The sequence below is a fragment of the Crotalus tigris genome, unplaced genomic scaffold (genome assembly GCF_016545835.1).
Source record: "Crotalus tigris isolate CLP2741 ecotype Arizona unplaced genomic scaffold, ASM1654583v1 scf7180000017754.2947050, whole genome shotgun sequence".
Taxonomy (NCBI): domain Eukaryota; kingdom Metazoa; phylum Chordata; class Lepidosauria; order Squamata; family Viperidae; genus Crotalus; species Crotalus tigris.
In genome coordinates this window covers 1,670,509-1,694,224 of record NW_024096616.1, presented here as the reverse complement: position 1 = coordinate 1,694,224, position 23,716 = coordinate 1,670,509, and the positions used below count along the sequence as shown (strand labels likewise).

General features: G+C 36.3%; 1 protein-coding gene across 6 annotated transcripts in view; it reads left to right on the top strand.

Moving 5' to 3' along the window:
• The window catches only part of CAMK2A (calcium/calmodulin dependent protein kinase II alpha), a 169,067-nt gene that overhangs the window by 68,431 nt on the left and 76,920 nt on the right, over positions 1-23,716 (top strand). For all 6 annotated transcript variants that reach the window (XR_005556408.1, XM_039340881.1, XM_039340879.1 and 3 more), the window contains exon 3: positions 6,238-6,297. Coding sequence is in view for 5 of the 6 variants with exons in the window: in XM_039340881.1 (XP_039196815.1) it covers positions 6,238-6,297 (60 nt within the window). In the remaining variant the exon portion in view is untranslated. The remainder of the gene's footprint in view (positions 1-6,237; positions 6,298-23,716) is intronic.

Here is a 23,716-nt window from a genome sequence, read left to right as displayed (position 1 = left end):
TTCAGAAGCTGTCCAGAACAATATCTGACATATTGGGGAGAGGGGAAGTTATAACATGAAGCAACAGATGGGTGAAGGACCTGATTAGCAAAATGCCCATAGAAGACAATGGCCTCAATTAGATTTTTAAATATTAGGTAATTAGAATTAGAATAGAATCCTTTAGAATTGGATTAGAAAGGACAAGATGTGCCTGCACTAGCCTAATCGGTCAATACCTGCCGCACGGATTCTTCCCATTAGAAGTCCCCTGGCTGCAGGATCTTTGAAAAGGTCTCTGAAATGAGTCACATTGCATCCAGGCCAAAACTACCAAGACTTACTGCCTGCTTCAATGCTATCATTAGAACAGCTAAGGATGATTTTAAACTGCTTCTGGCATGGTTGGGACGAAATGAAGCCAATGTTAGGAGGGCCTGGAAGCACAAAAGAGGTTGCTGGGGCATCTTCATGCCATGGTTAGACATGAGTGGGGAAAAACCCTCTTAGTTCCAGATAGTAATTCATGCATCTTCACCATAATCTGCACTTCAATATGGCTCGGTGTGTCATGCAAATATATAAAGCTGAGTTTCTACTATACATCATGCTAAGCCATAAAAATTGTTTGTATGCTGCACTAACTGGGTTGACTCAACACACTAGAGCCATGCTCAAGCATATATTACAGCTTAACCTGTCTTGCTGATGCCAGCTGCAGAAATAAAGCAGTGACCAATGGAGGGAAATTGTGAAAAGTGTTTGTGTATGGGGGGGGGGGGGGAATTCAATGAACAGAATGAGATGGGAAAGATTAAGTGTTGTATTCTATGTCTAGTTTAAGGGGGAAGCGGGGGGGGGGGGGGAGTGTCGCAGTGATGAGTCTTTAAAAGTCATGTAAATGCCAAGAAGTGAAAGAGATTATTTAGGGCTTTACATGGCAGGTGCATAAGTAGAGATGCAGAAAGACTGAAATAGGAAAAAGTGTTAGTGTTCAATTATGAAAGAGCTGCCTGTCAAACTCAATGGCGGGAGATGATGGAATTCTGAAATAATTAAAGCTGCATCAGCTACAAATTGTGTTCAGCCAGGAAACCCAGCGTAAACGGTTTGTTTTGGCCTCAGTAAACCCAGCCACACTGCAGCCCATTAGGGATGCAAATCTTCGGATTCATTGTTCTTGTTTTTTGCAGAGATCCGTGGGAGGTAATGAGTGTGATGGGAAGCAACCTCCCCAGTGGAAAACTAGAGAGGGAAATAACTGCATAAAGACATGCTCCTCCTGATGCAGAGGCACATGGAGCAAAAAATAAACCCTTCTTCAATGTCTTTTCACTTTTGGAGCACTACTCTCAGATTGCAGTTCACACTGTGGGACCTCACACCCTTGAATAGCTAATTATTTGTAGATGCTGACATTGACCCTGTTATGTCCTTTGATTGAGGGCGAATGATGGAGACTCGTTCTGCAGTTAACAGCTCTTTATTCTTTCAACAGCCAAACACCAACAACGAGCAAAGGCACGCAGACCTCTCTTTATCTGACCAGATCCCCGGACACAATGGCAACAAAAAGCGGAGTGCTTTCGCGCCTTGCACATGCGCACAAGGCTGGTGCCTCTCAGTCTGGTCCCGGGCAGCTTCTGGAATGCCCGGGACCATTGCAGCATCCTGAGCCTGCTTTTGCAGGCTCAGGACACAACAGACCCTATTTTTCTACCCTTGTTCAGATAATGACAGGATAATACTGGTGTCAACTGACATGCCCAAATCATAAATCACATTCACTTCTATCTCCTGCATTGATGATATTACCTTATATAGTATGTAATGCAGTCTGTGCAACCTCAAAATGTAGCTTAGAGAACACTAACAACACAACATGAAACACTGAGCTATACATATGTCTGCTATCGCAATGTTCATATATATTTGAAGGAGGAATATTATGCTCCCAGGAAATGCACTGAATGCACCAAGCAGCCAACAAATTGTAAAGACACATGCGCAAATGATCACATTATACAATGTAAAGAAACAAATGCCTATAATTTACAGTGATGTTGCTAATGCAACTCCAAGGACCTCAGAGTTGAAAATTTGTTTGTCTGTCAATAACAGAAGGAGGAAAATGATGCCTCAGTGTTGACACTACTAAGTTACAAATGATGCTGACAGCTCAAAATTTCCATTAATTCATAAACTCAAAGGGCTGACAGCCATAAATCACAGTAGCTGAATTGACGCTGTACCTAACATGATTTGAGTGAACATCCTGTGTTCCTTTTGGATTTGCTGCTGGTTTTATCTTAAGTGCTACTGCTAGGATTTTTATTCTTCTACATTGTGCTCAGATTCTTCTATATTTTAAATGGATATTGCCTGGAGAACCTCAGTTATTGAGGGAAAGACCAGCATGGATAGTAACGGGATCCTTAAGGAGTTAAATGTCTGAGACTTCTATTCTGAATAGAAAATTAGAATTCACCTTTAAGAAATTTCTTTGCTCACCTTTAGATCGAGTTTTTGTTGTGTTCTCTGCTCACACCATGTTTGTTTATAGTTAATAAGGAGAATGAATTTATTCCTTCTAAAATCATTATGAAAGTAGGAAAAAAAATACAAGGTCACGTCCTTAAAAGAAAAAGGTAATTTAAATTGATCCAGGAAAAAGTTTTCCATTCTAGCTATGCATTCATTTCTTTTACCAGCACCGTTTTTAAAACATTTCTTTGCTTCCTGCAGCAAAGGAGAAAGACACTTGTAGAGGAACAGAAACACTGCTGTGCATGTTACAATTAACTGATGGCCACCAAGGCTACACTCAAACTGTTATTGCTGATTTTCCTCTGAATGTATACAGAGCAACATGCAGGCGTGCTGGGGGTGGGCTGGGGGTGGGTGGGAATTCTTTCATCCACTAGGGAAAAAAATGTAATTGCTTTCAGCAATTACCTTCCAGTTACCAAGTTAATTTACAAAAGCACCAATTAAAATGTCTACAATTATAAAGCCCTGTAGCAAAGTTAGGAGCAAGACCAGGAGGAAAGATCCTCAGAAACAATTATTTCTTCTACATTGTTCCATAACTTACTAGAAACAATAGTATGGACGTATTTAATATATGAGTGAAATCTAACTGAGCCAGATACCTCAGGTTCAATCTCAATAGCTCATTTTTATGTTGCTTTGTATTACAACAGTAACTCTGAATCCATTTTGGCAAACCATTCTAGAGGCAATAGATACAATTTAAAATCACAGCTGTTTATTACCACCTTGTAATAATGTAAACTGGTAAGTTGGCTTTATGTTTTTCTGATATTGTGTTTATCCTCCCAGATTCGCCTGGAACTGTGATATGGGAGGCATATAAATATAAATAATATAAATATAAATAATATAATAATAATAATAATAATAATAATAATACACCCGGGACTTAACAATTGTCGATAAGAAAGACAAAAAAGTCTGGATAGTGGACATGGCAGTGCCTGGAGACAGTAGAATAGACGAGAAAGAACTGGAGAAGATAACAAAATACAAAGACCTACAAATAGAAATAGAAAGACTGTGGCAAAGGCAACCAAGGGTAGTACCAATAGTAATAGGCACCTTGGGTGCAATCCTAAAACAACTGGACCACCACTTGAACACCACTGACATTGACAAATTCGCCATTGATCAGTTGCAAAACTGCTTCCATCCTGCGACGATATCTGTAATACTATCAAACATCCACATCTGCCTATCCCAGGTCCTTGATAAGGACTCGATAGGTAGACAAAAATGCCAAATCCAGTCTGAACATCTGACTGACTGTGTGATGATCAATAATAATAATAATAATAATAATAATAATAATAATAATAATAATAATAATAATAGGATACCGATAGCAACCCATGTCAACCATCAGCGCCAGCCAATTTGAATGTTCCGTTGACTGAGGTTCATGTCTAATGAATAAAAGATAATAATAATAATCCTGTTATTTTTTGTCTTTAAATCAATGTTGACTCCTGGCGACTGCCTGGATTAGTCCCTGCAGTTTTCTTGACAAGGTTTTTCATAAGTGGTTTGCCACTGGCTCCTTCCTAGAGCTGAGAAGGAGTGACTGACAGGGTGGGACTAGAACTCACAGTTTCCCAATTTCTAGCTTTGGACCTTAACCATTATGCTAAACTACCTCTCTACTAATGTATAAAACTGAGGGAAAAAATGTTACAAATTTTCTGTTAGGTAGCCTTTTATATAGCCCATTATTTTAGTCTTTGAAAGGAAAAGGATTAAAGAAACCTTTGCCACTTTCCTCTTCATCATGGTATGGTGAAGGATTTTGCCTCTTACTAGGTAATGAATACTTGGACTAAACATATTTTGCTTTTAGTCACTTTTACTTCCCTTCTGCATTTTGCTCATTCTCCTCTACTAGATTCTAAATTAAAAGTTCTCTGACTAGACCAATTTTAACATAAAATACCATGTACTCAGATGGTAGTAAATGACAAATTGCTCAAAAGTATTCCTAGTAAACTTGAAAGGACTGCTGCCAGTCACATACTTACTTATATAAATATTTCCTGCAATATATATGGTACGCTGCACATGCTGATAAAAGAGTCTAAAGGTACAATACCATAAAGTCAATAACAAAATGACCACAAACCAGTCAAATCATGTTAATCATAATAAAAAAAATAGTATGAGAATATACCATCAGAGGAAAAAGTGATAAGAAAAATCCTGGACTATGCTGAGATGGACAAATTAACAAAAGAGATAAAAGAAAAGGAAGACACAGAGTACTATCTAATATGGAACAAGTGGTATGACTGGTTGGAGACTAGAAATAATAGAGGAGAATAAATGTGGAAAGGTCAAAAGTGGAAAATGTGTGTATAATAATGTATAGTAATAATAATATGTATTATTCTTAGTATGAAGTATAGTATGAAGGAAGAAAAATGTAAATAAGAAACAATGGGGCAACAAGGACAAATATTCTAACAAAGAATAAGGGGGGAAATGTAAATAATAGAAGATTACCGTTACGAAATCGCTGTTAAAAAAAGGGGAGGAGTATATATTGTGTGTGTATGTGCGTTATGTTTTGTTTTGTTGGTTTAAAAAATAAAATAATAATAAAAAAAAAATATTAGTATTGATAATTACAGTGAGGAAAACCATTCTCCATAATATTAATAACCTCCTGTAGAATGGAAACTCAATCTCCGACCAATTCTCAAAGATTTTCAGAAATAGCCAGATTTTAGTAGCTTCCCAAAATGCCAACAGGGTTTCTGGCATAAAAAGCATTGGTTTGGGCAGTTTTATTTTTCTTACACATAACAGATAAGTTACTAAAGGACTAGTGGAGGACTTTCAGCTATTTCAGATCCATTTGCACAACATTTTTCAGGCATGCAACTATTTTTTAAAGAAGAAAAGAGAATTAAGCTTCAGGGTTTATTTCTATATACCTGTTGGAATAGACATTAAAAAAAGCTAACAACAACAACAAAACCGCCTAAAAAGCAGAGCAACAAAGAAAGGACTGTGATGTTCTTACACATACACAGCTTAGCTTTTGATGTTTGTCACCTCTGCTGTGGTGTGAGACTTTGTCCTGAAGCACTGAGGTACAGTTACAGCACAATGGAGAATGATAGCTATGTGAAGTTTCTTCTATCTCATTTCAACACAAGCTGAGGTATTTTATATGCGACTCAGGGCAAATGGAATGAGTCAATTTTCATGGAAACATCTTCTAAGATTCCTTGTTTAACTTCCCAGCAGAGCTTGCATGCCTGGATTTTCTTGATAGTCTTCCAACTCAAATAATGTCAGACTCTGCTTAGCTTTTAAATAATCAGTCCCATGGAAATCAGTGGACTTGCTTCAGAGTATACAACTCTAGGATTACTTAACGAAGAGCTATAAAGGCTGACTTATGGTATTCCAGCTGCAATCTCCTGCTGCTACTTTTAGTTTGAGATATCCTATATTATTACCAGTGTATCCCTTAATTCCCTCCCTTATGTAGGGGCTTCTAATTCTTGTTGTTATTTTATATCCTGTGTTTCAATTCACTTTCTGATTCTGTATTGTGAAGAGCAGTATACCATTTCAAATATTCAGTGGTAACTGGATTTGCATGTTCTAAATCCCAAGTTAATAATAATGGGAGGTAATCACATTCGTCGCTGAGCATCTCTCTCTCCCATGCTAATTTGTGAATGTCTTTCCTGACAGATCATCAGAAGCTAGAACGAGAGGCTCGGATCTGCCGTCTTCTGAAACATCCTAACATAGGTAGGAAAAAGCTCTCTACTCTTTCTAAGGAATTTTGCCTGCTTCTGTTCCACCTTTCTTTCATTTGTGGTAAATGATGGGAACACAACATCAGTATTCTCATACTGCATATTTCAAAGGCAAAGGCATATTTACCTGGTGCTGTTTGTTCATTTTGCAGTTTTAATTTACTTCCATGAAGGCATACATTAGATCTTCTCTGGTAGCCTTTCCCAACGTATTGTACCTTTATAATTTCTATCCTCCGTGGCCATGCTGACCTAGGACTATTTCCGAATTTGCAAATGTGTGTTCAATTAATCAGTTAATGTGCTGTTGAAGAGGGATCATTAACATAAAAAGATATTCAGCAAGAATTTTACAATGCCCTTTAGTGCTAGTGTTGTCTCATTCCTTCATTCCTTTAATTGTTTTGTTCTTAATAATATGTTTGAGAGTGCATTTCTATATGAATTAATTCCCTTGTTTTCAGTTTCCTTTACAAATACCCCCACACACATTCTCTTTCTCTCTGTGTACATTAGTGTTTCATAATAGAAGGAAGGGAATAGGCCATAATTTGCAGATGAAGGACTTCTGGTCCTGCGTGGTAGTGACTGGTCACAGGCTTGCAGACCGCCGCACCCCCGTGGCCCACCTTTGTCCTGCCTGGAGACCCTAATGGGTCCAAGCCACCCCAGAGAGGTGGCAAAGAAATGCCCCGGTGACTCTGGAATGATGGCGGTCGTTCTGTTCATCTTGGAGAAAGCCTTCTAATCTGACAGGAGAAAGGCTGTATTTCATCGATCAGCCCAAGCTACTTGCAACCGGAGTCCAAAAGAACTAAGCAGTACTACAGTAAACAGCATGTTTGAAACTGGGTGAGGAATCTGATTTTCCCTTTTCTATTTACACTTAATTTCCTGGAAAAGATCCCCAAGAAGCAAAATACCTCTGAAAGTGAAGGAGGGGGACTTCCGCCCATCCTTATACTAATGGAAGTGGCAAATTAAAATTTCTATGGAGGACCAAAATATATGGTAGTGAAATAAATTTATAAACTTGAAAGCTAAAATTTAACTTTGGACAATTTTTAAGATTGTTGAATGGTTAAGATTCTCATTTTAAAGACCATTTTTCATATTGAAAACTAAATAGATGCTGATACCTAGTGGTGGATGAAGATTATGACAGCTATGATTTCCATAGAGAACTTGCCAAAACCTGGGAAAAACTAATCTGTGTTTGTGACCTTCAAAGCTTTAATAACAAAGAACAGCTGTGACAAAAAAAAGACAACCATCTGGGCTGCAGATAAAGAGAGCATTATAAACTTTAGGGAAAAAAATCTTTTTTGAACTCTTTGGATTACAAATATCTATTTAATCGGGACTCTAAAGCTATTTGCAGATAAGAAGGAAAACTTCAATTTTTGGCCTTCATTGATCAGAGACATGTAGACAGAACACACCAAGAAAACATAAATACCTCTCAGGAGGAGATATATAGTATACTGCAATTAATTCAAATAACACTGAGTTCAAATCACAAAGAAATCCAAAATAACTTTGAAAATACAAATCAATCTATCTCTAAGTTAACTTTATAACAAAACAAATTCCAGGAAACAACAACAGAGAAGGAGCAGCCAAAATAAATAAGTGGACATAAAATTGAAAATAGAGACACAAAGATGGAACTTAACAAAGCAAGAAAATATGATTTAATCCTAGTGGGAAAAATTTACAAGAAATGCAAAAAACAACTCATCCCTTAAGACTACAAAATCTGAGGACAAAAAAACAGATTGGATAAAATGGAATATAGAGATGTTGAAAACATCAGAGAGAAAGGAAGTGATAAGAGAAGCAAAGAAGGAGAAACATGGAAAGGCAAAAACCTCACATAAAGACACTTTATTCAATTTACGTCTTATACCTACAGCAACAGTTATGAATACATGGAAAAACTTTTTGATTCAGCAAAACACATTGATCAAGAAAGATACTGGTCAAAGGGAAAAGATCAAAATGAAAATTAAGAAAATAGATGATGGGATCTACCAGAAAGAATATTTAAAAAAGAAACATTTGTTTGAATATGGTTAAAGAAATAGAAAAGATTCTGAATACATATGTCATTCTAAGAGAAATGAATTCCTTAAATAATACTGTATGTTTTTCCCCCTCTTTTTATTTTATTTCTTGATATAAGTAATATAATACTGCTGAAATGGCTTAGATGAAGAAAATGTTTTAGATAATTAAATATGTTTGAATTTAGGGAAATTATAATGTATAAAAAGAAAAAAATGTTTTGAATAAGAGTTAAAGGATTAGATGAGTAGGCACATTAAATGGAATATTTAAAGATTAAATATATTTTAATCATGGTTAAAAAGAATAAGAGATTTGGGGAATTAATATATATTAGCTTAGGAGGAATATATATTTTAAATAGTATTTTACTTTTTATATTTCTTTACTCTTGCTCTCTTTTTTTCTTTACTGTTTTTACCTATTCTTTAAGAAATGTAAAAGTGTTGAGATGGTTTATATGGGAAAAATGGATTTAAATCTTTAAACATAATTAACTGTTGAGAAAATCTTAACCAGCAAGAATACTTTGAACTTTATGGGAGAAACAAATTTAAATAAGGACTGTAACAATAAGTTGAGGCAACTAAAATTATTAGATAGAAAAGAAATATTATATTGATGTGATCATTATTTCTAGGAATATTGGGAAAAATCATATATGTAATTGTTATTTATCAAAATAATAAGAACTGTATTATTTCAAGGTTTGCAAAGAAGACATTTTGGGGAAAAGGGGAAATCAACTAAATGTACTATGTGGATTGTGGATTATAGAAACCAATTGTTAATGATTTTTCTTTACAAATGTAAATCCAGCAAACACACTGTTTACCAACTATTAAGTAATTTATGTTTTAAAAAAATCAATAAAATATATGGAAAAAAAATTGCAGATGAAATTACAGCTCAGATCCAGGTTTATCCAAGATTAGCTTTGGTTTGAAGAGTCTTGACAGGTTCTTATCCAGTGGACTTTTTTTTGCCATTAAACTTTTTTTTTTACTTATCCAGGTCTTCAACTGACCTGTGATAGTAGCCTTAATGCAAAGCCATCATATTAATTGGCTCTAAATCAGGGGTGTCAAACTCGCAACGTCACATATCGTGACTTTTTTGCCATTGCCGGCAATGGGGTGGGCATGGTTTCACTATGATGCATCTGGCCTGCGGGCCAGCAGTTTGATACACCTGCTCTAAATCTTTCTTTTACTGAAGTATCTGGACATATATTATCATACTTTGCAGGAGATGGGATTCAGTAGTAAAATGGTTTCCTTCCTGCTGCCTCAATTCTACACATCTGACCTGGGGACCATGACCCTGATAGGCCAAATGGACATTTCTGTTCTTGAATTTCCCTCTCTTTTTTTCTGAATGTGTTTAGTCAATGGGGGAGCAACCTACAGTCCTCAGTTGGCATGTGGCTCTTGGCCAAAGCATATGCTTCCTCAGAGGAATTTATAAGGCCTTTTCAAGCAAGCAATTCAGATCCCTAGTAAGAAGGCCCCTCACTTGGCAAACTGCTGAAGGAGGTAAACAAAAGAAAAACAGAGCGTTGGAGAGGGGCAGGGAGAGAGAAGGGAGAAAAGGAAAAACAGATTCCAGAGAAGGATGTGACTTGAGGAAAAGAGATAGTGAGTGATTCCTGTTCAGTTTTGCACCTGCCCTTCTGATTGTTTGCTTTAGCCTGCCCCAACTGACCTGCATCTCACAACACTTATCTAAATAATATATTCCTTCTACTTAACAGAAAGAAATTTGCAGGAGGGTGTTTGGATTTGCACATTATGCCATGGTTTGTTTAACCATGATGTGTTGACTCACACTTGGCTGGGATTACATAACACCCATGAGCCTTGGTTTATAAACAACATTTATACAGCAGCAACAACCTGCTTTATTGAAATAATGTTTTTAAATGCTGGGAGAATTGTGCCTGTTTTAAAGGCACCAGGTCTTGCCAAGCAAAAAATGATGGCAGCTCATCTGTCCTGAGTGGGGTTGCTATGCAACTCTCCCCCTTTCCATTTCTTTTGCCTTACGCCTATAGAAACCGGAACAGCGCAGGAGTAGAATCTGACTGCTTTTCAAGGCAAACCTCAGTGAAAAAAAAGATGACAGGAGTTCTCCAAAGTGCTGAGGAGTCAGGAAGAATGCTTGGTTTTCCTGTCACCATGGGAGAAGGATATTGATTGGTAAAAAGATAAAAGAGAGATTTATCCCTGAAGAACTTTTCCTTGCATCCTTTAGAGTTGCTGTAATGGCCTGAAAAGAATTGCGGGCTTAGTCTTGTGCCTCTAAAGCAGAAAGTGGCTTTTTATGCAACACGAAAAGCACAATTCATTTACTAATGTCTGCAGATCAAGCCCATATGTGGGGCTGAGGGGGGGGAAAGGAGCAGTCCTATGTTCTGTCCCCTTGGTCTCTTTGCTCTCCAGAGCTCTTCTCACTGTTACAGAATAAATGTATTTTGATTTGATTTGAAGGACTAGCTGGAATCTAACAGGGGTTTTGCTAGAATGGATGAAAGTTTGTGCAGAACATACAATGCCAGTCTCCTCCTCCGTGCTCTGCCTGTAACACATGTGCCTAGCACCACCCATGTTTCCTTCCCCCCTTTTTCTATTCACACATGCCCATGTACATGCACACCCATGTGGCCTCTGCTTTATAAATGATTCAGATCCTAAAGAACCTGTCAGCTTGAATCTGTCTTGGGCAAATGCCAGTAGAGAAGAGTCTGGCCCTTTCCATCAAGTGGAATCACAGAGGGACAATCGCCCGACCAAGTGGCTGCTATGGCAACAGAAGCCTTCCCCCCCCTTTCTTTCCCTTGCCCTAATGACAGAAATGTTTCCTCAGATAAATAAAAATGGGGGAGATAAATAATAATATGAATGGAGACGAAGGGAAGGGGTATTAGCTCTGGATACAGATGTAGGACCTGAATTTTCGAAATAAAAGAGAGCCAAGGAGACCATTGTTCCTTCTCACCACTTCAAAAACTTTGTGTTTGTGTGTGCGTGTGTGTGTGTGTGTGTGTGTGTGTGTGAACCATTTTTATACTGATGTTTTCAAGCGACAAATCTGACCAAAATGGAAGAGAGATATTGACAAGGAAAACAAATAATTCTAATGGAAAGAACAGTAATTCAATAAGGAGTGCACCACAGGCTTTTTGAATGCCTGCGGGTAATTAGAATTAATTTAAAACAGATAAAAAAATCACAGCAAGACAATGTGCTTAATGAAAAAAATAAACAGCATAAACCATAATAATATCTTGGCTCCATCTGGCACTAAGTTCAGATCTCTGCCAGGCTATTTTGGTTTCTTGAATACGTGTTGTACTTCCAGGTTGCTGCTTTTTAAGGCTGTCACCTATTTTTACCAGCTGTTTGTTTAAAGTGGCTCAGCACACTGAAGACAAGCTTGATTTTGTTATATCCTTCAGAAGTAGAAACATTAAATTCTTCAGAACAAATCTTGACTGCTCATATAGGATTCTAAAACGGTCTCACTTCCAACAGAACCATTCAAGGGGTATATATAGAAATGATATTTTTATTATTTATAATTTAATATCTGGCATAATTTACCATGTATATAACTATCTATATCAGGGGTCCCCAACCCATGGTCCATGGATCAGTACTGGGCTGCAGCATGCCAGCAACCGGTCCACACAAACAAGCAAAGCCCCATCTGAGGAATGCAGGCAGCGCAAAAAAACCATGCACCCTCCGATCCGTGGAAAAACCTCTCTTCACGTAACCAGTCCCTGATGCCCAAAAGGTTGGGGACTTCTGGTCAATACCCTGTCTTCTTACTGTATCTTCACCTCTTTATTTTCAAACTTGAACTTGATTGATGCTGATAAATCTGTGACAAAAATCAATGTTACTATTACGAATTAACATTATAAAATAATGATAGTACAACTATTATTTTTAATTGGTCTTTTCTTGCTAACCACCCTATACTTCTCCTGGGAGTATAGAATACAAACGTGCATTAAACTGATGATGATAATGATGACAATGATGGTTTCTGTTTTGAATTTGGAAAGATGCAGAATTTGGAGAAATTTTAGGGCATCACTTCCAACATCTATCATTTCATTTTAATCACCATCTCTCTTTCGCCCATCAGTTTATGTATGAAGGGTATAGGAAAGAAACAAATTTATTTTCCTAACCAATACCAGTTATATTGTGCAATATATATTGCAATCAGTGGCATAGGAATCCTGTGATAAAATATCAATGATGGGATGTATCAAGAGGTGAAAAGACAGTGGATGACTGTAACCAATTATGGTTTCCATTTATTGTGCAACTTTATATATGTATGTCCTCATGTCTTCTTCACAGACATGCATACATAGATAAAGTTGTACAATAAACATATGTATGTTTTTGTTTCTTTTCAACTTTTTTTCTTTATAATTTTATAAAAGAATGTGTATGCTTTCTTTCTTTATGTGTTTAAAAAAATTAGGAATTCAAAAGACAGGAGACATTACAATTTTTAAAATCTCCTCATTCCCCCAAAATCTGTTTCCTCTGGGTGACATCCCAGAATAAGGTTCAACGTGGGACAATACTGTAGCCATGGCTTTTCTGTAGGGGATGAGATAATTAACATTGCTGATGTTTGAATATATCTAGCTGATACTTTAGCTCCCCCTAAGAGAAGCATCTTGAAAATTCAGTTAGTTCCTCTCCATATTTTTTTTTCCTCTGCAGTCATAAAAAGTGTATTTCTTTTTATGAACAGAAACCAAGCTATGTTAACTGGTGTTAAGTATGCCACATGATCACATAACAGGTTGTTTTTCTAGGGTGTCAATTTTCAAAGGCAATTAAATCCTGCAGTTTTAAATTTATTAATTAGAAGGATTCACTTATTGTGTTGTACACAAAAGAGTCAGTAGCCCTGCCTGTTGTCACTTTATATCTGAAATTTTTTCTGAGTATTTTCTCTTAATTGATAATGCTATTTTATCCCTGAAGACTTTCATTCTTTCTTTTGTGAAATGGAGCATTATTTTTATTTCCTCTTTTGTTTAGGTGACAAGAAAGAATGGGGTAAAACAACTTTCCTTAACAGTTTTTGTTGGAAAGATGTAGTTTCCCATTATGTCTAGAGTTACAAGCTAGCCAAACACAAATAGATGTGGTTGATTACACAAATTCTGGCAGTACTGTTTATAGATTATTGTGTTCTGTGAACTTATGCTACTGGGCTAATTCAGTATGCAATGGTTTAACTACTTTATAATGCTTTGGTAAGTTCACACTTGGAATATTGCATCACATTTTGGTGGACACAATATATAAAATTATGTTGCGACTCTAGAAAGAATGCAGAGAAGTGTATCAAAGATTAGGGGACTGGAGGCTAAAGCATATGAAGAACTGTTGCAGGAATTGGGTATGTCTAGTTTAATTAAAAGAAGGACTAGCGGTAACATAATAGCAGTATTCCAATAGCTAAGGGGCTGCCACAAAGAAGAGAGGGTTAACCTATATTCCAAAGCATCAGAAGGTAAGGCATGAAGTAATGAATGGAAACTTATCAAGAGGAGAAGCAATCTAGAACTAAGGAGAAATTTCCTGACAGAACAATTAATCAGTGGAACCACTTGCCTCCAGAAATTGTGAGTGCTCCAGTATTGGAAGTTTTTAAGAAGAGAGTGGACAACCATTTGTCTGAAATGGTATAGGGTTTCCCACTTAAGCAGGGGGTTGGCTAGAAGTCCTCCAAGGTCCCTTCCAACTCTGTTATTCTGTTATTCAAAGTAAGTATGCAGCACAAATACAACTGAGAGGTCATCCTACCTTCTGCCAGGGTCAGCTGCTTTTCAATTTCGTCACTGCAACTATAGCATGTAGTTTATTTGCAGTTTACTTGTGTACCATGTTCTTTTCAGTTTGTTCTGATTTAGCCAGCTGGTCAAATGATCAAGCATGGAGCCTGCCTCTTACTTTGTTCTCCTGAAAGAGCTAAGTCTGTACCTAACAAAATGGCAGCATTTCTCTGTTGAGTCAGACAGGATTGTGTTAACATAATAGTCTAATAGTTAACAGATTGCTATTTATACCCAGAAAGTCATTCTCCTTCCCCTTCACACACCCACAGCTCACTGCTGCTTGGTAAATTCAAAGGTATAATTCTTTATGACAGCAGCATAAGTAGGCTGACTATAGATTGATCTAAAAGGATCCAGAATGTGATGCTGGAAATGCAACAGCAGAATTGACTCTGGAAGGACTGAACTGAGATCCATGTGAACATGAAGCTGAGGACAAAAAATTGCAGAGTTCTGCCTTTGGGTGTATACAGGTTGGTTTCCTGCATCACCCTTAGCTGTCATATGGTTTAATTTTAGCACAAGCATATTATGTAAACTAGGCCAATTGTGGCTTGTTCATGAAACCACGATAGAGCAGACTGTGTGAATTCCATCTTCATCTACTAATGCCAGTATAAGACAGAGGTACAGGCACAGAACTGTTATCAGGTAAAGTGAAGCAAACTTTCCACATCTTGAAATAAATGACATGGCAGAGGTTATCTGAAGGGCTAAGAAACTATTAACTTAAGAGATTCACATTACCTCATTGCACCATTCACCCTATGAAGGAAAGGACAATTCCACTGAGTTGGAACCTTACTGTATAAAAAAAAGTATTTGCTTGATTCAGAGTGCAATAAATAGGAGAGGTTGTGTGTTTTTTGTAGCATTTTACATTGTAGCACATACATACAATCACTGCAGAGAAGGTCTAGGGCAGTGGTTCTCAACCTTTCTACTGCCGTGACCCCATAATACAGTTCCCCATGTTGTGGTGACCCCCAAGTGGGTGTGGCCACCAATAAGAGGGAGGAGGACAGCTAGGGAAAAGGGAAAAAAATGGCGGACAGCGTGGTTTGGCGACCCCCATGAAATGGTCATTCGACCCCAAATGGGGTCCCGACCCACAGGTTGAGAACCACTGGTCTAGGGATTAAGGCACCAGGTTAGAAAGTCTCACCTTAGCCATGAAAGCCAGCTGGGTGACCTTGGCCAGTCACTTTTTCTCTTCACAGGGGGGTTGTTATGAGGAAAATAGGAAGGCAGTGTGTTGAATATGTTCATTATGAGTTATCTGTAAAATAGTAAAGGTGGGATACAAATAAATACATTAAAAATAAATTAAAGATGGCAAATGTGAAACAACCCCAATTTATTTCATTGTTTTGCTTTTCAATTTAAATGAAATGTCAAAAGATAAAATAAAGTGCAGAAATAAAAAGAAATTAAAGAGCAATAACAATAACAATGGAAAGATTAAACTAAATTAAAGGGCAATAACAATGGAAAAAGAAAGGAAATTGGAAATATGCACGTATATGTACAAGCATTTAAAATGCATTTAAGAGGCTTTAAAGATCCTGATTCAATATTTTTACATAGAATATTTATTCAGGTGAATGTAACCTCTTAGGAAAAACATTGTTAATATAGCTAAGGGATGGTGACTAGATTTGAATAAATATATTCTTATTTTTACAAGGTTTCAAAGCTCTTCATTGTTGTGCTAATTTTTTGGCCAATGCACTATCCCACCCTTTTAAATAGTTCTGTTACAAAAAAAAGATGTACTTTCCTTCTCCAGTGTTTTGTAATAACAAACCTAGTAGCTGCCAAAGGAATTAAATTAGTTTCTTACATTCCATCCATATGCATGCACAATAAGCTAATGGCAAACTTTATTGCCAGGAATTACTATACAATTTTCTTTATATCTTCAACAACTTCTGAAGATAGAAGGTATGGCTGATTATATATTGCTCCCAAAAATGATATACAGGTAGTCCTCAATTTACAACAGTATTATTTAGTGACTGTTCAAAGTTACAACAGCACTGAAAAAAGTGACTTTTGACCGTTTTTCACAGTTACGACATTTGAAGCATCGTCATGATCATATGATCAAAATTCAGAGGCTTGACAACTTCACAACAAAACTGAGCCAGAAAGTCAGCTCAACCTCTGACACGGATGGTTAGCAGAATGCAGAACCTTGGAACTGCTTTCAGAGAGGCGTAGAATCCTGGTGTCGATACGATCTGATTTTTACTATTGCAGGAAGAAGAAGCATCATCACTCCGAACAGATGTTAGGCCCTGCAAGTAATTTTTTTAGGATACCACAAAATACAACAAAATTGGGAATTTGAGAGAAAGAAACTGCAAATCTGAAAGCTTGGAATATAAAAGCCAAGCAAAGACAACAGCTGAAAAACAAAGCTATATGTTGGAAGAAATTCTGGTTCATCTATGAGATGATAAAATGAAATAAGAAAATAAGAAAACAGACAAAGAAGAAATAGGGGCAATGAATAAGAAGTATTTACACCAGGGGTTCTCAACCTTGGCAACTTTAAGACTTGTGGACTTCAATTCCCAGAATTCCTCAGCCAGCTGGCTGAGGAATTCTGGGAGTTGAAGTCCACAAGTCTTAAAGTTGCCAAGGTTGAGAACCCCTGATTTACACGGATAGTTGTATGCTGGTTCGGATTAAAGTTCTAAATTAAGGGCTGTGCATTCTGGACCAATTTAGGATTTTATGGATCCCAAGTCCCATTATGTCATTGGCTCAATACACATTCTCAATGTTTTCTTATTTGTATAAAATGACTATGATCCAAAATTGCGATCTCTAACATTCATATGGTTGTCACGGTTGGATCATTTTTTATTCAGTCTTTCAAAAGCCTTTGCTCACTGCAAATAGAGTTATGTATCCTAAAGGGCAAAAGAAGCCAAAAGATTTCCAGAAAGTACTAGGGACTTTCTAGTTGCACTATGACCATGGAATTGAACTAGGTGGTTGACAGAATTTCCCAAGTGCCTTTTCCCGCTTGGCAGGGCCAGTCTAGCCCCTTGAGGAAATGAATATTGATGTACAGTATATAGAACTTAATCGGAGGAAAATTCATGATGAGCTCCGCTATTCATGGCCGAGAGCTGACTGTTCAGCTTCTTTGACAGAGAGGATGGCAAAGAAAGAATTACTTTCCACTCACATGTGCCTTCACAATATTGTCCAGCAGAGCTCTTTTAGAAGTTGAAAAGAGTGAAAGGATTCAATCACTTACATGGATTGTTATATGCTGGATCAGATTAAAGTTTTAAATTAAGAGCTGCTCATTCTGGACCAACTGCTGCAGTGATAAATTTGCTGAGCATTTTGAAATCATTTGCATCTTGGATCCCACAGTGAATACAATTATATTAGAAGTAGGATTTATACTCCTTTTTTTGTCCAGATTCATTGAATATTTTCTAAATGTTGAAGTATGAGGATTCAAATTGGACAAATGTCATCAACTGTTAATTTCAATCTTTGTTATACTCAATTTTTGACTGTCTTGGCTTGCTGGATTAGTAAGGAGGAAACGGCCACAGGGATCCATGCTATTCTTAATTACTCATTGAAAGAGGAAGAGATAGAAATCAGATTGCTCCTGAAGAAATATATTTGGATCTGGAAGTAATGATTGGTTACTAATAGCTTTTGGGGATAAGGTACTTGAGTAAGTGATTCCATAACACTCCAGAGATTTTTGATGAAGTTGACATCTTCATCAATACAGTGAAAAATCAGACTCAGCATTGGGGCAGAAAACAGTTTTGTTTGCCCTGTGATATGACATTTGCTAATAGACAGAAAAAAGAAGTGTAATTCTATTGATTGTCTTGGCCCCCTAAACAGCTTTCAATATTATCGATCTTGTTAATAGATTCTAAATATACTCTCCAGTTGAAAGTTAGAGGCCCTTGTTTTACTTTATTTCAGTTTCTACTTGATAGCCATGCTAGAAAAGATGGTACTGGAGATTTATAGCTTTACTCTGTGGTAATTATTTCATGAGATTCCTCAATTTTCCCCCATTTTATTTAATATCTAAGGAAACTGCTGGGGAAAATCACTTGACAAAAATAGATTGAACTTCAGTTGGAGATTTCTTGGTTAGTTAACACAATGTGTTTTACTTTTGAAGAAGCCTGATAAACATCAGATAGTTCCCCCCCCCCCCAAAAAAAAGAAAGAAAGAAAAGAAAAGAAAAAAAGGAAGCAACTCAGATTGGCCTGTATCAGAGGTGTCAAACTGGTGGCCCAGGGGCAGGCCACACCCACCCTGGCTTTGCAAAGGGAAAAAAACATCATGATACATCATGATACCTCACGTGACATGATCGAGTTTGACACCCGTGGCCTATACTGTCATGTAACATTGATGTATTTGTCAATTGCAGTGGCTCAAATCCATTTACAGAGCCATTTCAAAGGGCTGTTGGTATACTGATTGTTTAAGCAGACTAGAACATAATACATAAAACAATAAAATATTCATATTCTGCTTCCATAATAGCAGATGCTTGATGCGTGACCTTAAGCATTTTGCTGTGTTATTCAGCAACTATTATTTAAAAGAATGCTACTTCTACTGAATAAACACATCACTCTTATGACTAAGCCATTAGTAGCTAATTCTCTATTCAAAATGATGAAATTTGCTTGTCTATAAGTTAACTATGTGTCAAATGTTATCTATTTATCTATTTTAAATATTCATGGAACAACTCTTATACTTTCCCCCACGCTAGCATAAACTTTGATAATACTCACTTTACTGCTTTTATCTTAAGCTGATATATCTACATTGCAATCATGTATCGTAAGAGAATTGATTCAGTACTTTGTTAGCTTCATGTCTTCCTATCTGTTCTGCAAAAAATTTCTAGAATTGTGCATAGAATTATATAAAAACATGATAATAATGCCAATTTTATTTTCAATTCTTTTCTTACAGATGCTTATTATATTTCTTGCCTGTTTCATAGCGAAGTAGAATTTATTTTCTTTCTTTATGAAGTTGTCTGCCACTATTGCAGTGTTATTTTTTTTTCTTTGAGAACTCAGTTAAAGAAAATATCTACCATGTCATTCCTCCATTCCCAAATAACCGTAATACATTAACTAGACAGGACTTTTCTTTGTAGAAGGTAATTAGATTCTTCAATGAGGTTTATTGTACCTATGTATTTTTAATTATAAATGATTAAAATTATCTTTAAGGTATAACGTTTGTACTTTTTGGATTCATCTCCTTAGTGTCAGATTTCTTTTCAAAATTTGACATTACATGGACCAATTTCTAGTTTTCTGAAGCAGAAGCTCATAGTGCATGACAATAGTGTGAAGAAGCAGTGTGCCTTGCCTTCAAACGATAAATCATTATGATGGCTCTTCTACAGATTTCCTTCATCATAACAATTAAATACATTTTCTAAAGCGTATGTCTATAAGCCCATTAAGTACACCTTACTGTTGCCTTCTTATTGCAGATCAGTTATTTTAAGAAAATTAAGAACAAATGGTTTTCTTCCTTTGTTAGTTAACTAAATTAACAAACATTACTCGAATAGAAGAATAGCATTAATCTTTTTAGGTGTGAAATCCAGTTACAGAATCATTTGCTTCTTCTCAAGCTAACAAGCTAAAGTTATACAGGTACTGCTTATAGCCTATCTACAACTGTTCCTATGATCACCTCCATTTCCTTACTTATTGCTGATAATTTAGACTGAAGATGAAGAAAAAGCATTGAAGTTCCATCATGGAGACATTATATCGGGAGAGCACCAGACTGGGGAACACTAGAATAGCTCATCCTTTGGGGCAACAAAAATGGCCTAATCCCAATCCATATTTGGGTAAAATAGTATTTATGGCAAGTTTCATAACCTAGTTTAGCACTTACCCTCAGACCATTTCTTTATGCTGCTCCACCCTTCATTCATCATGCCACTATAAGCAAATGCTGAGGGTCTCCTGTATGCATCTCCTAGCCCTGCAGCATCCATGAGTAGGTGTGATTTGTCTAAAGACGGAAGGCCTGCTGTACTTGGAAACCTCTAGGTGGTCCCTGTCACTACTTTGACTATTTTTATACTACTGGGCCAGATTCAGAAGAAAAAGACAATGGCAGGCATCTGTTTCAGGATTCAAGAAGCTCACAAATAGACAATAACAAAGTATGGACTGCGTTGTACAGGAGTTATTTCAGTTATGAATCCCATTCTGGGATGGCCATAAACACCCAAGATTCCTTGTTTTTCACCTCACCCTAAGCTAAGCAGCCTAGATTTATTAAGGTCAGACTTTTAAAAGGTGCCTTTTAAACAGATGTTTCCCTTTCTCATACTCTTATGGTTTTCCATATGTTGAGACTCGGCTCCTAAAGGAAATGTGCCTAGAACTCCCATTCAAGGCCCAAGCTCTCTATATTGGAGAAATATAGAAGGACAAGTCCTGAACCTGCTTCTCAGTCAGTACTGTGTTTGGCTGTTTGGCTTTCATGTTATCTAGTTTGTTCATTTTTAGATGGTGTGCCCAGATAGACCCTAACATTAACCATCTGAAACTTCGTATAACAGGTAATTTTCTAGAACTGAAACCAAAAGTAGTGAATAGCAATGCCATCTCCTCTCCTCTCCACTCCTTCCTCCTCTGCCTTTCCTTGCCTTGCCTTGCTTCCCCTGTTTCTGGAAAATTAGTAATGGCAAATTTTGATCTGACTTGGTCAAAGGTTATTTTTGGATGCAAATGCATCGCAGAAAACCTCATCTTCTGTCATGGTCTGATAGTGGTCCGAATTAAATACTGGTACTCATGCTGTTTCACCTTTATGGGTATAAAATATGTGATAACAGAGGACATAGGATTAATGTACCCAGCCATCCCTAATCCCCTCAAAAATGAAAACCCAACAAGGGAACAATAAGAGCACACATAGGCAGAAATATTACTACTGTAAACTGTACTGGTAACTATCGTCAGGTTGCCTGTCATTATGTTCACATGGAACTAGGGAGCAAACAGATAGGATTAACAGTCATGTCTCGAATCTTCAAATGTACGATGGAGAATGAGAAAAAAGATTCATTCAAGCACAACAAAACTCGTACATTTATATAATAATTTATAATACTATAATAAATTTTAGAGCAAATTCAGTGCAGACTGGCTCAAGACGACAATATTTTAACAAAGGTGATGTTTTCATAGCTTAGAAAGAAATGTCAAGGAAAGCATGCTAAAAAATAAAATATGTTGCAAGCAAAATCATATCATGTCATAAGAAATGTTCTTCACTAGAGCATCATAAAAGTGATGTTTTTCTTCTTCTATCATTTATCCTATCTTTTTATCTCCTAGAAGGTGGTATTCTATTTTTTAATCACTGCCACGTTTTCCTTATATAACATTTTCTTCCTCTCTGCAGTATAATGATTAAGTATTTATAAAATGTTTGTCCAAAGTGCCTCACATATATTATTAATTAGCTCTTGAAGAAACTTATAAAGTAGACCAGTTTGGTTATCCCTACGTTGTCAAGTGGCTCTCTATTGAAATGATTAGAATAACTCAGTTATGTCCAAAATAAATCAAACTGTATCATGGTCATGGGGTTGTGTAACCTTTATATACTGATATATACTTGAAAGAGTGCTTGATCATGAGTGAAAATTGGTACAATAAACTAATCACTCTAGTCATATTTGATCTTGGAAAGCTTTCATAAGATAAATAAAGATTTGGATTATAAATGTTGGAAGTGAGGACATTATGAAAGAACTGACTTTCATGTATGCTGTACGAAAAAGTATGCAAGAGAAAACTGTAAAATCATATTTAAATCTTGTTACCCTTTTACACATTAAACTAAAAGGTCTGTGAAGAACAATTAATCACCTATATGACATGAGATGTAAAACATTAGAAAAATTTCAAATACATAAGAAAGTGGGAATAAAAACAATGTCAGGATATACAGTAACAACACTTAGGAGCTAAATAAAGATGGCAGATGCTAAGCAAAATAACTAAAGAGCAGACTTGCACAAATTGGACTTCAGGAGAGAAAACATCTATGTGATGCTGAATTGTGCTAAAGTCGTTATATAAAAGTGAACAGTGGTAGTACTTTTGTTTACACACAGAGTTGGAAGGGACCTTGGAGGTCTTCTAATCCAACCCCCTGCTCAAACAGGAAATCCTATACCATTTCAGACAAATGTTGTCCAATCTTTTCTTTAAAACCTCTAGGGTTGGAGTACTTACAACTTCTGGAGGCAGGCAGTTCCACTGATTAATTGTTCTGTCAGGAAATTTCTCCTTAGTTCTAGGTTGGTTCTCTCTTTGATTAGTTTCCATCCTTTGCTTCTTTTTTTTTATTAAAATTTTTTAAGATTTTACAATAAAAACCCCTTCCCCAATCCCTCCCAACCCACCCCAAAACCCTCCCCCATTCTTCCCAGAGCTGATACAGGCTTAACTAGAACTTAAAAGAAAAAAAGTTTTAAGCCCAAATAAACCTTAAGCAAATATAATTACACTCAATAAACAAATTGTAAAATACTTTAACTCCATTATATATAAAAAACGAAAAGAGGAAAAAAAAGGGAAGATAAAAAAATAAAAAATAAAGAATAATAATAATTACACTTCTAGATAATATCTTAAACTTTAAATATAAATTATTCGAAAGCTAGATAATATTTTCTTATATCATACTTATATTGTATAAAATTTATCCATCTTTTCCACACCAAGAGATACTTCTCTTGCGATTGATCTTTCAAGAAAGCCGAAATTTTTGCCATTTCCGCTAAGTAAGAAACTTTAAAAAACCATTCTTGCAAAGTAGGCAAAAATTCCTTCTTCCAATATTGCCCTATTAACAACCTAGCTGCAGTAATTAAATTTAACATTAAAATAATCTCTTTGTCATCACAATCCAGAACAATACCCAATAAAAACAATTGTGGAGTAAATTTTATCCTTCTTTTAAAAATTCTTTGAATATTCCACCATATCTTAATCCAAAAAGCTTTTATACTTTTACATGACCACCAGATATGATAATAAGTAGCATCCAAGCAACCACATCTCCAACATTTAGGCTGCAGGTTTGAATACATACGAGACATTTTTTGTGGATCAAGGTGCCATCTATAAAACATTTTATAAAAATTTTCCCGTAAATTTTGGGCTTGCGTGAATTTAACATTCCTCACCCAAATAATCTCCCATGTATCTAATAAGATCGGTTCATCAAAATTTTGTGCCCACTTAACCATACAATCTTTAACTAACTCTGCTTCTGAATCCAATTCCACCAAGACACCATAAATTCTTTTAATATGGGTTCGACTTTGATCTCTAATTTGTTTTAACAAATTCTCATCTTCTCTAAGCAAGCCCACATTATAATCTATCT